The sequence below is a fragment of the Prosopis cineraria genome, unplaced genomic scaffold (genome assembly GCF_029017545.1).
Source record: "Prosopis cineraria cultivar Desert tree isolate PC_DT_omini unplaced genomic scaffold, ASM2901754v1 PC1, whole genome shotgun sequence".
Taxonomy (NCBI): domain Eukaryota; kingdom Viridiplantae; phylum Streptophyta; class Magnoliopsida; order Fabales; family Fabaceae; genus Prosopis; species Prosopis cineraria.
This window is the reverse complement of record NW_026555332.1, coordinates 32900650-32917396: the sequence shown is the minus strand read 5'-3', so window position 1 is coordinate 32917396 and position 16747 is coordinate 32900650. Positions and strand designations below refer to the sequence as shown.

Below are 16747 nucleotides of genomic sequence, written 5' to 3'. Positions count from 1 at the left end.
AATTTTGTTACATTCCAAAAGAAAAAGTTATATCTGCTTAATTCAAACTCAGATTTGTTTTCTAATTTTAAAATTAATAAACATGAATTTAAAAAAAATTAAATTAGGTTTTTTTTAAAAAACATATATATAAATAAAAATAAATAATAACCGATGGGTTAAACCTTAACCCATCGTTTTTTCACTCACTCAGTCAGAAGGCACGCAGACACGGTAGAACAGCAGAACAGAGATGATCGGTCGCAGACGCAGAAGTAAAGCAGTTGGAGCAAAACGAAAAAGCAAGAGAAGGAAGGAAATCAGGGCACGTGCACGAGGAGAAGACACAAGAGCAGAAGGAAGACTCGGTCACATGAAGAAGAAAAGCAAAAGAAAGCAAAAGTTTCAGCTGATTCAGAGGAACCCAGAGATGAAGAGTGCACACAGCAGAATAAAAACGGTGACTCAGCGGAAGAAAAGGAAAAAGCAAGAGATAGAGACGATGATATGAAACTGAAGCGTGTAGCGGTGAGTAATCTCTCTTCCCTTCCTACTCTTTATACATAGTCTACTCCAACCAAAACAAAGGAGGACAAAAAGAATCAAAAAACAGAGAGAAGAAAGTGATCAGAAGATTGTTGAAGAAGGAACTGAGGATTTGAGATTTTGCTTCTGCCTGGGGAGAGAAGACGAGAAGGATCAAGGAAGAAGGGAATTTTTGAAGGATTGAGGACTGATAGGTTTGAGAATTCTTTCATTTTTTTTGTGATTTAAATTCTCGTTCTGCCTTCTGATTCTACTTCAAGTTTTACTCCATGAAATCTGATTTGTGGGGTGTTTGTCTCATTCAAAGTTGTATGGATTGAAAGGTTGAAACCATTTTTCTAACATTTGCTAAGTTTGCTTGTAATAAGCATGATGATCCTGTTCTGTTAGCTGGGTTTACGTGAATCATGTATGTTCGTGCGTTATGTTTAAGATGCTAACAGAAATGTGACACAAGAAAGTATGCACATCTAAAATTAGTAAATGTAAGATGCTCAAATCTGATTCCATATCATGAGGTTGAATATTCGCAATCATTAGTATACTTGTTTCATGGTCTGGCTACCTTGGAGATTGTTAAGAAGTTATAAATAGTACTGCTTTTTTTTTTTAAATGTTACATGGAAGTATTTAGGTAATAAAACTTGAAGCTCATGGTTTTAACTTAGATGTGCTCGGCTTTAAGGCGTGATTTGAACTCATTCTCCCAAAAGTTCAAAGTATATACTTGCCTTACAACATTATAGGTTTTTCTTTTTTAGAATTAACCATTATGACTAATTTCAAAAGTTTCACTTTATGTTGTTTGAACTATCCTAGCTGCAATTGCTCATGTCCTAAATAGCTTAAGGAGAATGTTTTTTTAAATGGCACCTAGTTGTTCCTTGAGTCATAATTATAAAGATTGCTAGGTTGCTTAACAATTAAAATTCAAATCTGCATAAATGTGACCATATGTGATTAATAAACATAGTTTCAAATGTTCAAATAAATTGGTTAAGTCTCCATAAATAAAATGATTTCATACCGTATAAATCAACAAGGTCTTACGGGTGTGAGGATCAATCTAGTATGTATTTATATGAATTCCAAAGGCTCATCATTAGAATTCACTATCTTTTATAATCTAAATAATTTATTTAAGTTCCATGTGAGATTTTCAGAATCTTTGTAAGGACTTAAATTAATCACATTATCGCGTGGGATAATAAGTTCTTGCAGATATAGTGATTCTCAATTTCTATATTAAATAAATGATTTTTACAAATAATCATATAATACGATTTAGAAAAATTAATTAATCAAATTAATGAATTTAAGTTGTGACCACATTTACCAATTATATCTTTTAGTCATGTGAGATTTTTGAATCTCCGTAGACTTCTAAGATAATCGTATTATCGTATGAGTCAATAAGACTCTGCAGATATAACGATTAAATTTTTAAAAAATATATATAAATTATATATTAAATTAATTAAATTAAAAACGTATTTAAATTTAATTCCTTTATCGTGTGAGATTTTGGAATCTTTGTAGATATTTAGGATAATCATATTACCGTATAAATCAATAAGGCTCTGCAGGTATGATGATTAAAAACCTTTAAAACATGTATATACACACTTAAAATATATTTTTTTAACACTTAAAATATACATAAGAATATAAATAAACAAATCAAATTGCCAAACTCTTTTATTGTGTGAGATTTCAAAATCTCCGTAGATATTTAGAACAATTGCATTATCGTATGAATCAATAAAGTTCTGCAGGTACTGTGATTAAAAATCTCAATCATAAAACATAAAGAAAAATGATTTTAAACCTTTTTCTTTCTTTATTCCAAAAATTCAAAAATGGAAAAAAATAATTAAAATTAAATTACTTCTTGCAATTTAAAACACATATATCAAAATTTTAGAAATTGTTTTATTTGCAAAATGGTGAGTTATTTCTAATTAATTTCTCTTCAAAAATATTTTTCACCAACAAATTTTTAAGCCTGAACTATGTAAACTTTGGTCCCCATCACAGGGTACGTAGGCCTCAGAGTCAGATTCAGAGTCAAGTCCGTCCTCCCTCGTAAATAAATAAACATTTCTCAATTAATTCTTATCATTTTTATCAAACATATGAATATAAAAGGGATGATTAAAATAATTATAAAACCATATTAAAAGAGCACAACAAACTTTTGGTAACCGTTTTGACGAACGGGTGTTGTGGGGTGCCTAACATCTTCTCCACACTCAACCAACTCTCAAACCTATTCTCTGATTTCGCAGACCACCCTTATCCTCCATTAATTGGTTTTTCGAGATTTACATCAAAATCTTGGTGGCGACTCCTCATTCGATCTGGTTCCCGCCGTGAAGGCCGGGACCTCCGCTTGCGCGTCGTCCACGTTGCATTTTTTCGGATGCAACAATCGTTCCAAAAATAACTGAAATTTACTGTAATTTAAATTTAGACCTTTTTGTGGTTTGCTAGCAATTCTTTTCACAAGGATTGATTTTCTTGCATACCATGCTCTACGCAGATTATCAAACTAAAACATTCCATTTCTTTTCCAAGTATAGACTAACATTACTCTTTAATTTTTATAAATAATCTGTAACTTAGCCAGATGGAAGCACTGATCGATGTTATTGATTATTTGTGAATTACATAATATTTTGACTCTTATCGTTTACAATGATAACCAATTGAGATTAGACACTAGACATGAGTAGAGTTTAAAAATAAAAAAATTAATAACTAAGAATAATATATTTTATTATAATTCGATATTTTTATATTACATTTAGCGAACGTAACATCTCTCTCTGACCCGAGAAAAATCTCTGGCGTCCTCTTCGTGGGCCTTTCCTTCATACCATAACATGGTTGTGTTGCTGTGGCTATAAATTAGAATTGTAGATAAAGTTTGAAAACCCTTCAATTCTCACTTCCCTCTTCGTCTTCATCACCAAACTCAAACCCACCACCAAACACCAAACATGTCTCAGCAACCTCAAGAACAAGCCTTGTGCACGATTGATCCTTACCAGTCTCCCCAGATTACGAGAAACCCTGATGGCTCCATCACCCGTCTGATCTCTATTCCGACCACCGCAGCCTCGCTGGATCCCGACTCTCCGTCACCGGTTCTCTCCAAAGACCTTCCTCTCAACCCTAACAACGCCACCTTCCTCCGACTGTACCTCCCTCGAAAAGTAATCTCTTCTTCTTCTTCTTCCAAATTACCCCTAATTGTGTATTTCCATGGAGGTTGATTTATATTACTTAGTGCTTCTTCCTCTATAAACCATGACTTCTGCTTCGAAATGGCTAAGCAACTCTCTGCCGTCGTCATCTCTGTAGAGTACCGTCTTGCTCCCGAAGCTCGGCTTCCGTCGGCCTATGACGACGCCGTGGAAGCTTTGGAGTGGTTGAGAGCCACCGGCGAGAAATGGATACGTGAATTTTCCGACGTCTCAAGCTGCTACCTCATGGGCACGAGTGCAGGTGGCAACATGGCTTACCATGTAGGACTACCTGTAGCATCAGCCATTGATGAGTTTGGACCGTTGAAGATCAAAGGGTTGATATTGCACCACCCATATTTTGGTGGGTCCCAGAGGACTGAGTGAGAGGTGAGGCTTGCCAATAATCCAACTCTGCCGCTCAGCCGGAGTGATCTGATGTGGGATTTCACGCCGCCCGTGGGTGCGGACAGAGATCACGAGTATTGCAATCCAACGGTAGTGCGTGATTTGAGGGCTCTGTGTGCTGAGATTGCACGGCTGGGATGGGAGGTAATATTAGCAGCGTGTGACCGAGACCCAATGATTGATCGACAGGTGGAAGTGGTGAAGATCTTGCGAAGCAGAGGAGTGAAGGTGGTAGACCACGTTGGGGAAGGGAATCATGGAATGGATCTCATAGAAGTAAGCAAAGTTGGCCCGCTCTTCAACCTCATTAAAAAAATATATATATATATATATATATCGTGTGCCCTTCTTGATGAATGTTGAAAATAAAAAAATAATAAAAATAAATATTTTTTTTATTCTTCTTTGTTTTCCAGAACAATAATTACAAAATATCTAAAAGTTGTTTCTATTTTTCTGTTCTTCAAAATAATATTTTATTTTTTTATTCTCCAAAATACTTTTTAAAAATACGTTGTCAAACAAATTTTTTTTATTTTTTTATTTTAAAGAACAAAAAACTGTTCTCAAAACAAGCCCTTAGTTTTGTTTTTTTTTTTTTCCCTCCTTCAATTCTGGCTGCCAAAATAGATCAACAGAAGATAGTCAATATTGGCACACCTTAATAAATGAATTGAATTAGAAACTCTTTGTATGAATTGAGTATATCACGCCATTCATGTTCTATCGAGTAAAATTGTACTAGTTTAATTAAATAAAAATTTTATATCTTTATTTATAATGATTTTAATTTTTTTTAATATAGAGTGCCTCATTATTTTTTTTTCTCTGTTTCTATCTATCATCATTAATATGATACAGCCATCTCACATGTCATGTTTTTATTAAAAAAAATTATGAATGATATGATACATCAAGAATGTTAGGGTGAAAACATTATAAATTGTAGTAAAATCCTACATGCTTTTAACGATAGCTGGCTTTGGTCATGGGCATGAAAGTTCCTTTAGTGATATTATGTTCACCATGCATCACAATAACTTCTTTGATAGGCTTCTTTTTTTATACTAAAATCTCATTCTCAGCCATAGGGGTGTCTCCTGCAGACTCAGCAGCCAGGGAAGCAGTGTTGAAAGCATTAGTCTTGCCAAGACTCACCTCTCTCTCACTCATCTTGCTCCCTGACAAACAAATTTTTTACAAATTTTTATACAAGATAAAGGTGTATTTTTATCTTTAATGTTTTCTCTGAAGAGCACTCAACACTTTAATATTTTTGTTGAAATAATTTTTATTTAAAGTAATTAAAACGAATTATTTTTGCCCTTTTTATCAAAGTTTCAACATTGACCGTTAGAAATATTAAATGTGATTCAAACATTGACCATTAGATAATTTGATAGAAAGGGTAAAAATATTTTGTTTTAATTATTTTAAGAGTAAAATTATCTTAACAAAAATGTTAGGATGCTTGGTGCTCCTCGAAGAAAACATCAAGGGTAAAAATACACTTTTATCTTTTTTTAAATGATAGTTTAACGTTTTGGAAGGAGAGGGACCAGCTCACAAACACATCTAACGGATATGGAGGATTCAATTAAAAGCAAAAAGAATTCTAAGAACTTGATTAAAAATTAGATGAAATTATAAGGATTGGTATGTTAGTTTTCCCTTATTATTATAATATTAAATAATGATAAATAAATACATTTAATTTTAAAATTTGAACTAATAATAACTTTTCCTTTTTTTTTACTAGATTTCTCAATGTTTAGGTTAAATTTTAATAATTTACTCCCTCCGTTTGAAAATGTAAGGCATTTTTTGAGAAGCTGTATGTTAAACAATATAAGAGATTTTTAGTCTTTTGAGATATAATAATTTTATTTTTTTTCAAAAGTGCCCTTATTAATAGTAGCTTTATATTAATTGTAGGGCATTTAATGGGGATAAATATAAAAAGATAGGGTTAGTTTGAAAGTAGGTAACTACTTTATTGGGGGCGAGATTTGGTTAAAAATGTCTTAGATTTTTTAACAGAGGGAGTAATTTTTTTTATTATATAATATAATAATTATTTTGATAATAAATATATTAAATCTAAACTATTGAAATTGAAATCTAAAAATAGGAAAGATGGAAGGGGGTAAGAGGATGGAACCCAATTCTGGAAAGAGAGTGATTTTAATGGAAGAGAGTTAAGAGAAGCAAGGATTTTAATAATTCCTTGATTGGGGGCAAGGGTTAAAAGAATAAGGGAAGGAATAAAAGTAAAATTTATTTTTTTTAAAATGTTCTTAAAATTAGAAAAAACATGCTCTTAATATCATATGCGATTATTTATTTTATAATATATTTTATAATAACCTTTTCTTATATGCATATAAATATGATTAAGTTTATGTAAGTACTTCATTAGATTCTTGCCAATTATTTAAACACATGAACTAAGCATGGCTTGCTTGTGTAATATCCGTCCGAGGAAAAATGTTCACATTGGTGTCGTTTTAATGATAAGCAACATATACCAGTCAAGACGGTTAAACTTGCGAGTTTGAGTAAACTCGTGAAGAAATATAAATTCATATCGTAAATTTAAATTGTAAATTTATAAAAGTTTATCTCTATTAATAAATAGTCATTAAAATATGATGTAATTTAATTTAAATACACTAAAAATATAAATCATTGAAATTAAACCCATTTATATTGTTAAATTATCATATACAAGACATTGAAATTTTAAAATAGGGGAACCTATTTTTGATATTTTTCTTTTCTTTTTTTATTAATATTAGTTTTTGCATATCAAGTTTTTTTTTTCTTTAAATCAAGTCTTATAACTTTTATGAACTAAATTCTTTATAGGATATACTTAACTCGCTCAACTAAAAAAATAAATTGACAAGCTTAATAAATTTAACTAAGCTTACATCTAGTCTAAGTTTATAAATTAATTAATACGATTTTATAAGTTAAAAATGTAAAAACGGTAAACTTGAAAGTAAACTCATGAGTTTAACTAAATTTGTATCTAATCCAATTTCATGAGTGAGTTAATATAATTTTATAAGTGAAAAACATAAAAACATTGAACTTCCAGAGTCAACTTAAAAGTTTGATAATTAGTATTATCAGTTCATTTTTAGTAAATATATATATATATATATATATATATATTGTGTAATGTCAATAGAATGAATTACAACTAAAACAATGAGATGTAATTTGGGGGTGGGGGGGAGGGACCACACATTATTTTTTCAGTTATGGTTTTGATAGAGCGTTTTCTATCAGGTAGTTTTTTGAAAGAAATGATCAAATTTCTTGTGTCTTTTTTCGGGATAATGTTTAAAGAAACCCAAATAAGAATATTTAAGCTTTTCTTACCAGTTTAGTTGGAAGAATAATTTTCTTTTGAATTTTTCAGACAGAAATTTTCTCTCAAATTTTATCTCCTGAGAGAAGTGCAAATAAATCCGATCGAGCCAACTTTTTACAGAATATTATTTTCATTAATTGGCTGTGAGAGAAAATTCCAAATTTTCTTACTAGAAAGTTACGAAAAAGTTTAAGGGCTTACCAGCGCAGGCACTAACATGCGAAAGACAATACAGGGAAATAAAGGAATAATTCTCAGCTGTATCATTTTCTTATTTTATTTATAAATTATTTTTAACATATTTTTGCAGGAATTAAGAAAAATCTTAAAATTTATTTACTAACTCAAATTCTCATCTTAATATATATTTCATTCATAAAAAAATAAAAAATATTTTTAATTGAATATTACCTCCCAATAAAATAATTAGTTGTTTTTAAAGTAACATCCATTTTTCCATATTTATCCCCATTTAATATAATGTTTCACTTTAAAATAAGTATAAAGTGATCTATTATAGGGGCACTTAAAAAAATATATTAATTACATTTTGAAATACTAAACATACTTTATATTTTTTAATAGATGGAGTATGCACCAGACTTCTAAGACTTCTTTTAACAAATATACTCCCTTTGGTCTTTATTGGAGGATACTTTCAACCATTTTGTGTAATACTTGCTTTGACATTACCAGACACAGCACACAAGCATAAAACACTGTTATAATAGCCAACATTAGTTAATTCCTTAAATAAGGCTATCATAATACAAGGGTTTTAAAAAGAGTTTAAGATATTGGAATCCCAAGAAACCTTTTTTGAAAGAATCTTTGAGCTTAAATTATGATTTAAAATGAGTTAAAAAGAGTTACAGAAGCATAGAAATCAATTACAACTATCAAAACATCAATTGCAGGCATCAGTCGCCACAACAGTTGGTACAGAGGGACTATGCCACTCTTTGTGCGGTGAGTTACGGCACACCTACCTTGCATCGCAACGCACCTGCTATTATAACAATTCAGCTATCATGATAGCTCCTCCAGCCAACTTTTGAAGTGTGCCATTTTGCTATCCAATGCTTGTTTTGAATGATTTAAGTGTCCACACGTCGCTTATGAAGTCCTCTAGCTATTGGCACCATTTCTACACCCATTTGCTTTACCATTTAAAAGTTAGACACCTAAAAAAAATTATCATTATCCTTTCAAAATACACATAAGTGTGTCCAAAATGACCAACCTAATGCCAATAGCCTTGAAACCACTTGAACTAACTCAAATGGACCACAATTAACTTGATTAACTAGTCATACAATAACAATTAAACCTCAATCATAAATTGGCCATAAAAACCCTAATTTTCACAAGGTGGCATACGTTTACAAAAATCAATCCCGTGGCCAATCAATCACACAAACATCACAATAACATTCACTTGCATTTGTATCTCGACCTTCAATAACAATACCATTACAAACATATCATCTCAAGTCGAGATACCCACCATTACACAATTTTATGCAAATGAATACAAAAATCTACCCACCATTACACAATTTTATGCAAATGAATACAAAAATTAATATATGATCCTAAGTTGGCATTATATTCATAAAATATTTGTTATAATACAAAAAGAAAAGGGAACAGCCATATAAACTCAGGCTCTTCAAATCCTAGCCAAATCTTCCTTTCCTTTGCCCCTATCAAGGCCCTCATGTAAAAAGTATAATAATGGGGTGAGATAACTATCTCAATAATAGAAAATTCACAATTATCAATTAACATGCACAACTATAAACAAGTAAAGCTTATATATGTAAAAATACGATTACACATATCCAACCATAAGAAATTCCATATTCATAAGTTATTTTCATATTTTAGCATGATCATTCTATTACTTGAGCCTTTATATCCCTTTAACTGGAACCAAAGTCTCTATTGGACTAGATGTTCACACACATTGGCTCGAGCGTATCCTTCATGGTAGAATCACCTGGCCAAAGGCATTCTGTCCCACTTTTGGACTATGATTTCCTCTTATAACACATAATTAGGGTGTTGTTACTCCAACACTACATCACACTAATTTTAAGGGGCATAAATCTCCTACATCGTACCCCATGGGGGTATTAAGGAGAGGATTATCCAATACTGTACTTTTCTAGGTGCCACTCCCCATCAAGTACTGAGGAGAATATATGTCATATGAACTTCTACTATTTCTCCCTACAAGTAAACTCTTACCCCTTAATATGATCATGCTCACACTTTTCACACAAGCTGCTTATTACTCATATGGATACTTTCATAGATTCATCATTTTGAAAACCATTTTTCCCATATACAATAAAATCATTTCGCAATATTTCATACTTTCAAAACACGTATATGCACAGTTACACACACACACACGTTTACTCACAAATAGTTAGGTAATTAATCAAACAAAGTGAATTATTCAATTACCTTAACCCTTTAATCACCAAAAAGGGTTGTTATGGTCAAATATTTGCTCCACAAGGGTTGTACACCCAATCAATATTTAATCTACATAATTAAACATTAATCATCAGTTATCACTTTAATTAAACTCCTTTATCACTACATTTTGGGTACCCATTATACCTAAAATCTCACTTTAACACCACCAATACTTCTAACATACTTCATTAATTCTATTTAGGATCTAAACAAACTAATAACACTAATCCTTTACTCATATTGTTCTAAAATTCTCAAATTTCACTTAGGGTTTGTCCAAACCCTAACCAAAGCTTTCAAATCACTACAAAAACCTTAAACCTAGGTTTAGGAGCTTGGTTTAATCCCCAAGACTTTAATTAAGCTAATGAGTTTGGTTACAACTCAAGAAAAATGAAATTAAGACCCACATTACCTAAAATAACAGAGATTTTTTCATAAATGAGAAGGGAGAAGGAAAGGAAGCTTACCAATGAGGATTACCAACTCAAAATGCCTCCAAAGTTCTCCCAAAATGAAGGCCTAGCACCCACGAGCTCTCCCTTCATCATCTCTCTCATTTCTCTTCTTTTTCTCTTCTAAGATCAAATGTAACTTGCTTTTGATTTATTTCAAAAACAGGCCGTGCACCACGACACATAGCACAACAAAGCCATATGCCCACATTGGCCGCCTTCTCAACCTCAATTAACCAATACACCACCTTAGCTCATTTTCAAAAATCTCTAGAAATCCAAAAAATCTTATTATTATCCCAACAAAATCATTAATTCATAAATTACTTATTTTGACCAAATTACCCATGTTAAACACTTAAAATTTCTAAGCTTACACATATTAAGAAAAGTTAGTTTTTTTTCTTGATATCATAAAAAAATGATAGTATATATTTTTATTTTTACTTTTGACTTTAAAATAATGATACAATTACATTAAATACATTTACACTAATCAATAAAGGATAATATTGAAAAAGTGTTTTAATTATTACAAGTTGTCCTATATTTAGGACCAATAATTACTTCTGAAAGGTGTCCTACAAATCATACTAGAGTTACACAAAAACTCTAACAAAACTTATAATATACTCCATTCAAACTAAAATATAGAATATCGGTAATATTGTAAAATATAGTTAATATAAAGAGTAGAGAAGGACAAGACAATACAAGAAATAGAGAGAAAATAATGGAAGAGAATTCTTATTCATTAATGCATTATTTTTTTCAAAAAAAGAGTAATAAATAATAAAAGAAGGAGATTTGGTGAAGTTTTTTCACATAACACGGGCACTAATAAATATCTATATATTTTTGTTTATTTTTTTAATTAACATCTTTTGATTAGATCACACATTTCAATGATTTAATTTATAGTTATTTTTTTATTATTGTATATATATGTGTATTATTTTGTCCATCCTACTGATCGATCCCAAGTACAATTTGTATCTACCAATTGTATAATTCCTTCTCCTCCACTTTCTCTCCGTTGCACATTCACACAACACAACCATAAATCCTTAACAATTCCTTCTGATTAGTTTGAATCCAAACAGTAACATAACTCGCTTGATCCAATACCTTGAATCTCCTCCCTTACCTGATCCCAACCTTCTCCTTCCTATTCTCTCCAAAGGTCTCCCCATTAATCCTTCTCTCAATACCTAGCTTCAAATCTATCTTCCCCGTCGCCGTTAACCTCTAAACCTTCCACTATCTACCTCTCATTGTTTTCTTTCACAGCGGCAGCTTAATTTTCTACACCGCCGCCTTTACTTACTTCCAGGACTTTTGTGTTAACATCACAAAACACACGTAATCTGTCATCTTTTCTGTCAACTACCACCTCTCTATTGAAAGCAGGTTGTCGGCGGCTTACGATGATGCGATTGAAGCATTACATGGATCCAAACATCTGACGATCTATGGCTGACACATTTTGTTGATTATTCAAACTACTATTTGATGGGAGAGAAGCAGGGGCACCACTATAGAATACCCCCTTACTTAACAGATATTTTAGAAATTATTTAACAGTTTTTAATCGTTAAGTGATGGGGCGCCATATATTTATTTGACGGTTAAATATTGTCAAATATTTTAAAGATTACTTGATGGTTATTTCAAGATAACCATTAAGTAATCACTTAAACATTACCATATACTGCAGCAATGTACTTGACAGTTATTTAAAAATAACCATGAAGTATTTAGTAATATTTGACGGTTATTACATAACAACTGTCAAATATGTTTTCACAAATTTTGTGTGCCAAACACTTGACGGTCATTTCATAATAACCATCAAGTATGCATACATACTTGACAGTTATTTTGAAATAACCTTCAAGTAAACTCATATTTGACATTTTTTTCTAAATAACCATCAAGTATTTATGATGTGTTTTTTTAAAAGTTGGGACCTACTTTTTAAGCAATCAAATATATATACTAGCCAGTCAACAATAAAAAATAATTGAATCATTATTTATATTAAAATTACAATCCAAATATCTTTAATTTCTTATATCTACCTATACCCTAAACCCGATGCCGTAAAAAAAATCTATAACTTTACCTACTTTACAAGTTAAAATTTCAAAATTAATTAGCCTCAGACATAAAATTGACCAAAAAAAATAAATGTGTATACCAAAACTAATTAGGCCTAACCACTATTGCTATCCACATGTTGAACATGGTTTTAAGCTACCTTTTCAAGGGTTTTCTCTATATGTGTAGCTGCATACTAAACATAGTAGGCATCCTCGAAGTACTATATGCGAAGAGTTATAACAAATTCAGGTTAATAGCTATCTAACAAAAGTTGTTAAAATTTATAATTTAAGTATCATTAAATTTAATATATACCTTGTTAGGTAATGTGGTAGGGGCATAGGTGATAATGCCCTTCAAGAATCTCATCAAGCAATAGCCACGATCATTGCTCTAATCTGGCTGGAGTGGTCATTGTGAAAAAAGAAATCACATATCAATAAAATAATAGTTAAAAGGCCATAGTTTTTTAATTAAAAACTTAGTCCATTAAGTTTACCTTAACTGTGACCCATGTCTCAAAAGAGTCCAATGCCCTTAAGCTAGGGGACAAGGCCTTGTTGGTTGTAGTACGATACAAGACCATAGCTCTAAGAAGGAAGTAAAGAATAAATGTCATGAATTCAATATATATAGATATTAAAATAACAATTGATAAAAATTCAACTTGCTTATTAAAAAGTTCTACCATATCTAGCCTGTTGCTTAGTTCTCCATTAAGAGGATCGAGATACCAAATTTTTAGAGCAACAGGGTTAACCATAATAAACATCCAGTGCTCCCTAATAAAAAATAATAAGTGTTATCAAATAAGTAAATATAAAAAATATTTACTTGTACCAAAAGTAGCTAGAAAGTGGCTTACCCTTGGCAGTAAGGAGCAAGAAATAAAGTATTATCGCTTGCTCTCTTATCCTTAAATTGATCTGAAAGCTGCCTTGCTTAATCTTTAAGAGCTTCCTTTATAATTCCATTATAGGCAGAGACATTGTGGGGATTAATTAGCTTGAATCTCAACTCAAGGTCGCCAGGAACCACAAATGAGGTATAAAGGTGGATTAGGTGAAAAAATAACTAGGTTAGTACATGCGCGTGCATACATACATATATATAATTTAAGTAATTAACTAAGCATTATCGAAGAAATACCTTATGTAGAAGCTCATCAGACTAGTACTAGCCATTTCGTGCTCTAGAATTTCATTTAAAATTTCATCCCAGACAACTTCAAACAAGGCTGGCCTTCTATACAGCCCATCATCAAAACTAATGATATCCCTAATCGCCACTTGACGAGCCATCCTCGTGGCCATCACATATGTCTCAAGAGAGGCACGATATTTGTATTCTATAAATGGCACCAGTGCTGCTGGATATTGTGAAACTGTGGCTGACTCTTGGGTATGGCCTGAGTTACCTTTCAACTTGCTCTTCCCTCTCAGCTACACAATAAAAAAGTTAGATATTTATAATTATATTATAAAATTATAAATAACTATTTAAACTGTACCTTTTTCTTTAGAGGCAATAGGTCCTTTGCCGGCTTTGGTGTTACCACTATTATAAGACGGCTAGGCCATGTAACGAAGCTCCCTATTACTTCCCCCATCGTCTGTGCCTCATCAGTAGGAACAAGCAATAGATAGTTGGGGTCGATGGCAACAAGTAGAGAAACTCTAACACAGTCGGGCAGGAGGGGATGATTATGGATCGTGTCCTTAAGAATGTTGTACACACGCCCTGTTGCAACCACTCTATGTTCAAGAGTGTTTGCCAAACAATTGCAATCATTCTCACCCTATTTAAACAAACAATGATAATCAGTTTTTAAAATAAAAATAATTAGATAAATTCATAAGATAAAACATATTACCTCAGGTAGTTTTTCTGAGGGGACTGTGCAGCCATCTTCTTGACTAGGGCTAATCTCACCCAAAGTTCTCCCAGGGACTTGCCCTTTCAACAACATGTCAATTAATACTGCCTGGGCTAGTAGTTGCTGCTTCATAACAGCTTGCTCTTCTCTCAACTCTTGGACCTTAGATGAAGAAGCTAATGTTCACTTCTTTATCTTGCCAAAATATTTCTTGTTCATGAAGCTAAAGCCGACACCCTTGACATGACCAAGGTGGTTAGCAGTTCCCAATGCCCTAGCCAAGATATCCTCATCCTTAAAAAGGTTGCCCTGTGAAACTTCTTGAGAGATGAAATCCTGTGTAAATAAATACGATTAGTTTGGATATTCATAATTAATTATTAAATAGTAGATAAATATAATACTTATAATCTTTTCAGTAACCTCTTTCATGCAGAGGTTGTCAATAATTCCTTCTTTATTAGTGCATGCCAATACCCAAAGCTTATGGTGAGATATGGTAAACTCTGATCCCTCCTCCTCTAATTGTTTCTACTCAATGCCTGCATACCCTAACCTCCCTGCTCTATAAGGATATTCATTCTTCGCTACTCTCTCTTTATTCTGAGCACTTTATTCCTTGACAAGTTAATAACAAAATTTTTTGTTAGTACATATACATATAATCAATAAATAACACCAAACTTGCAATTTAAGAAATATTAATACCTTAAATTCCTTCTCATGCCAAAAGCATCCCAATCCTCTTGTTTTACCAAAGGTTGTAATAAGGGAGCAACTCGAGCTACAAATTCAGCATCAGGATCTTTCAAATATTTCTGTGTGATGAAATATCTGAAAGACTGTAGTGCCCTCCTAGCCTTTTGCAGGATAAAATCTTACCTACTCTCATCAATGTCAAATCTTGACTGTAAAATAAAATAAACAACATATCAGATGCATTAATTTTAAAAACAGTTTATACCAAAATATACTTAGTAAAATATAACTTACTGCTACAGTATCCCAAACAAGAGCCTTTGTGGCCTCATCTACTTTGTGCCATGATTTTACTGTGATAGGCACAGTAGTCTTTGCCACCACCCTAATATAACTTAGAAATTTTGAGGATTTAATTGCTTGCCCTTTCTTGTTTCATTGCACATCAATTTTTTTCCTGTAGCTCTTGTCTTTGTCACCTCTTCCATTATTGTTAAGCCCCATTCAATGTTATTGTACTCCTGCTCTAGCTTTTTCTGTGTACTTGGAACCTCAATCAAATTTGTAGCTAGAATTGATGGAGGGGTATCAACAGACTCGCTATCAGAAGCCATTTATCTATAAAGGAAGACAATTAAATCCAACATTAAATAACTTAAACAAAATTCACATAATTAATTCAAACATTAAGCAACTTAAATAAAAAGAACGCAATTAATCAACTTAAATAAAATTCACACAATTAATTCAAATGTTAATCAACTTAAATAAAAAGAACACAATTAATCAACTTAAACAAAAAGTTTTATCATTCAAGTTCTCATATAACTTAATTATACTCAATCATGTTACCCAACAACAATTGATATACAAATTTCATCCTAAAAAATTCAACAGCATAATAGCTTAAAAAAAAGAGTTTTTCATGTTTTGAACCCTCTCTTTATTCAAAAATTTTATCATTCATAAATTTTTATATAATACTTATACCCAATCAAATTATCCATAGCAACAATTAATACAAAAATTTTGTCCTATAAATTCAATATAACTCAATCATATCTAATCAAGTTATCCAACAACAAAATTAATCACCATCACCACAACAGGGGAAGCAAAGTTTCAACAAATTCATATAATACCCAACAGAAAACTAATTTTCATATAATCTTAAATTTAATTTCATAACTAACAAAGAATCAAAAACCAAAGCCTATATACATTCAATCACAAATTGTAGTTCTAATAAACAAAAAATTCATATTCCAATTGCTAATTTCAATCAACTCCCTAATTACAATCAATTGACAACAATATCATAAGGAAGAAGGATAGGCCAACTTACTTAAGAGAGGCAGAGCACGAGGATGAAGAAGAAGAGCAAGGGAAGGAGGAAAGAAAATAACTTGCGTTTTGCACTATTGAAAAGCAAGTAGGGAATTTGAAGTTAGATTTACCCTAAATACTAAACCCAAAAATGAATTAAACAAATGAAGGAGAAATTAAACTTACATATGAAAGATGGAGAACGAACCCAAAATACCCAAAATAAAGACTTGGA

The 16747-nt window shown here is 31.7% G+C and overlaps 3 protein-coding genes across 3 annotated transcripts; 2 read left to right on the top strand and 1 right to left on the bottom strand.

Annotated features, from left to right (window-relative positions):
* The first annotated feature begins 3486 nt into the window (after positions 1–3486).
* LOC129305908 (carboxylesterase 1-like) lies at positions 3487–4502 on the top strand. Its single transcript, XM_054946116.1, has 2 exons — positions 3487–3743; positions 3892–4502. Exons 1-2 carry the CDS (start codon positions 3528–3530, stop codon positions 3961–3963), a joined length of 288 nt encoding a protein of 95 aa, XP_054802091.1. The 5' UTR covers positions 3487–3527; the 3' UTR covers positions 3964–4502.
* On the top strand, positions 4020–8621 carry LOC129288836 (probable carboxylesterase 120). The gene is made up of 3 exons (XM_054925663.1): positions 4020–4156; positions 4199–4457; positions 8481–8621. The coding sequence occupies exons 1-3, from the start codon at positions 4020–4022 to the stop codon at positions 8619–8621; spliced, it is 537 nt and encodes a 178-aa protein (XP_054781638.1).
* A 5117-nt stretch (positions 8622–13738) lies between these two features.
* LOC129288784 (uncharacterized) lies at positions 13739–14619 on the bottom strand. The gene is made up of 3 exons (XM_054925563.1): positions 14485–14619; positions 14122–14409; positions 13739–14053 (listed from the first exon to the last, which is right to left on the bottom strand). Exons 1-3 carry the CDS (start codon positions 14617–14619, stop codon positions 13739–13741), a joined length of 738 nt encoding a protein of 245 aa, XP_054781538.1.
* Between the last annotated feature and the right edge of the window lie 2128 nt (positions 14620–16747).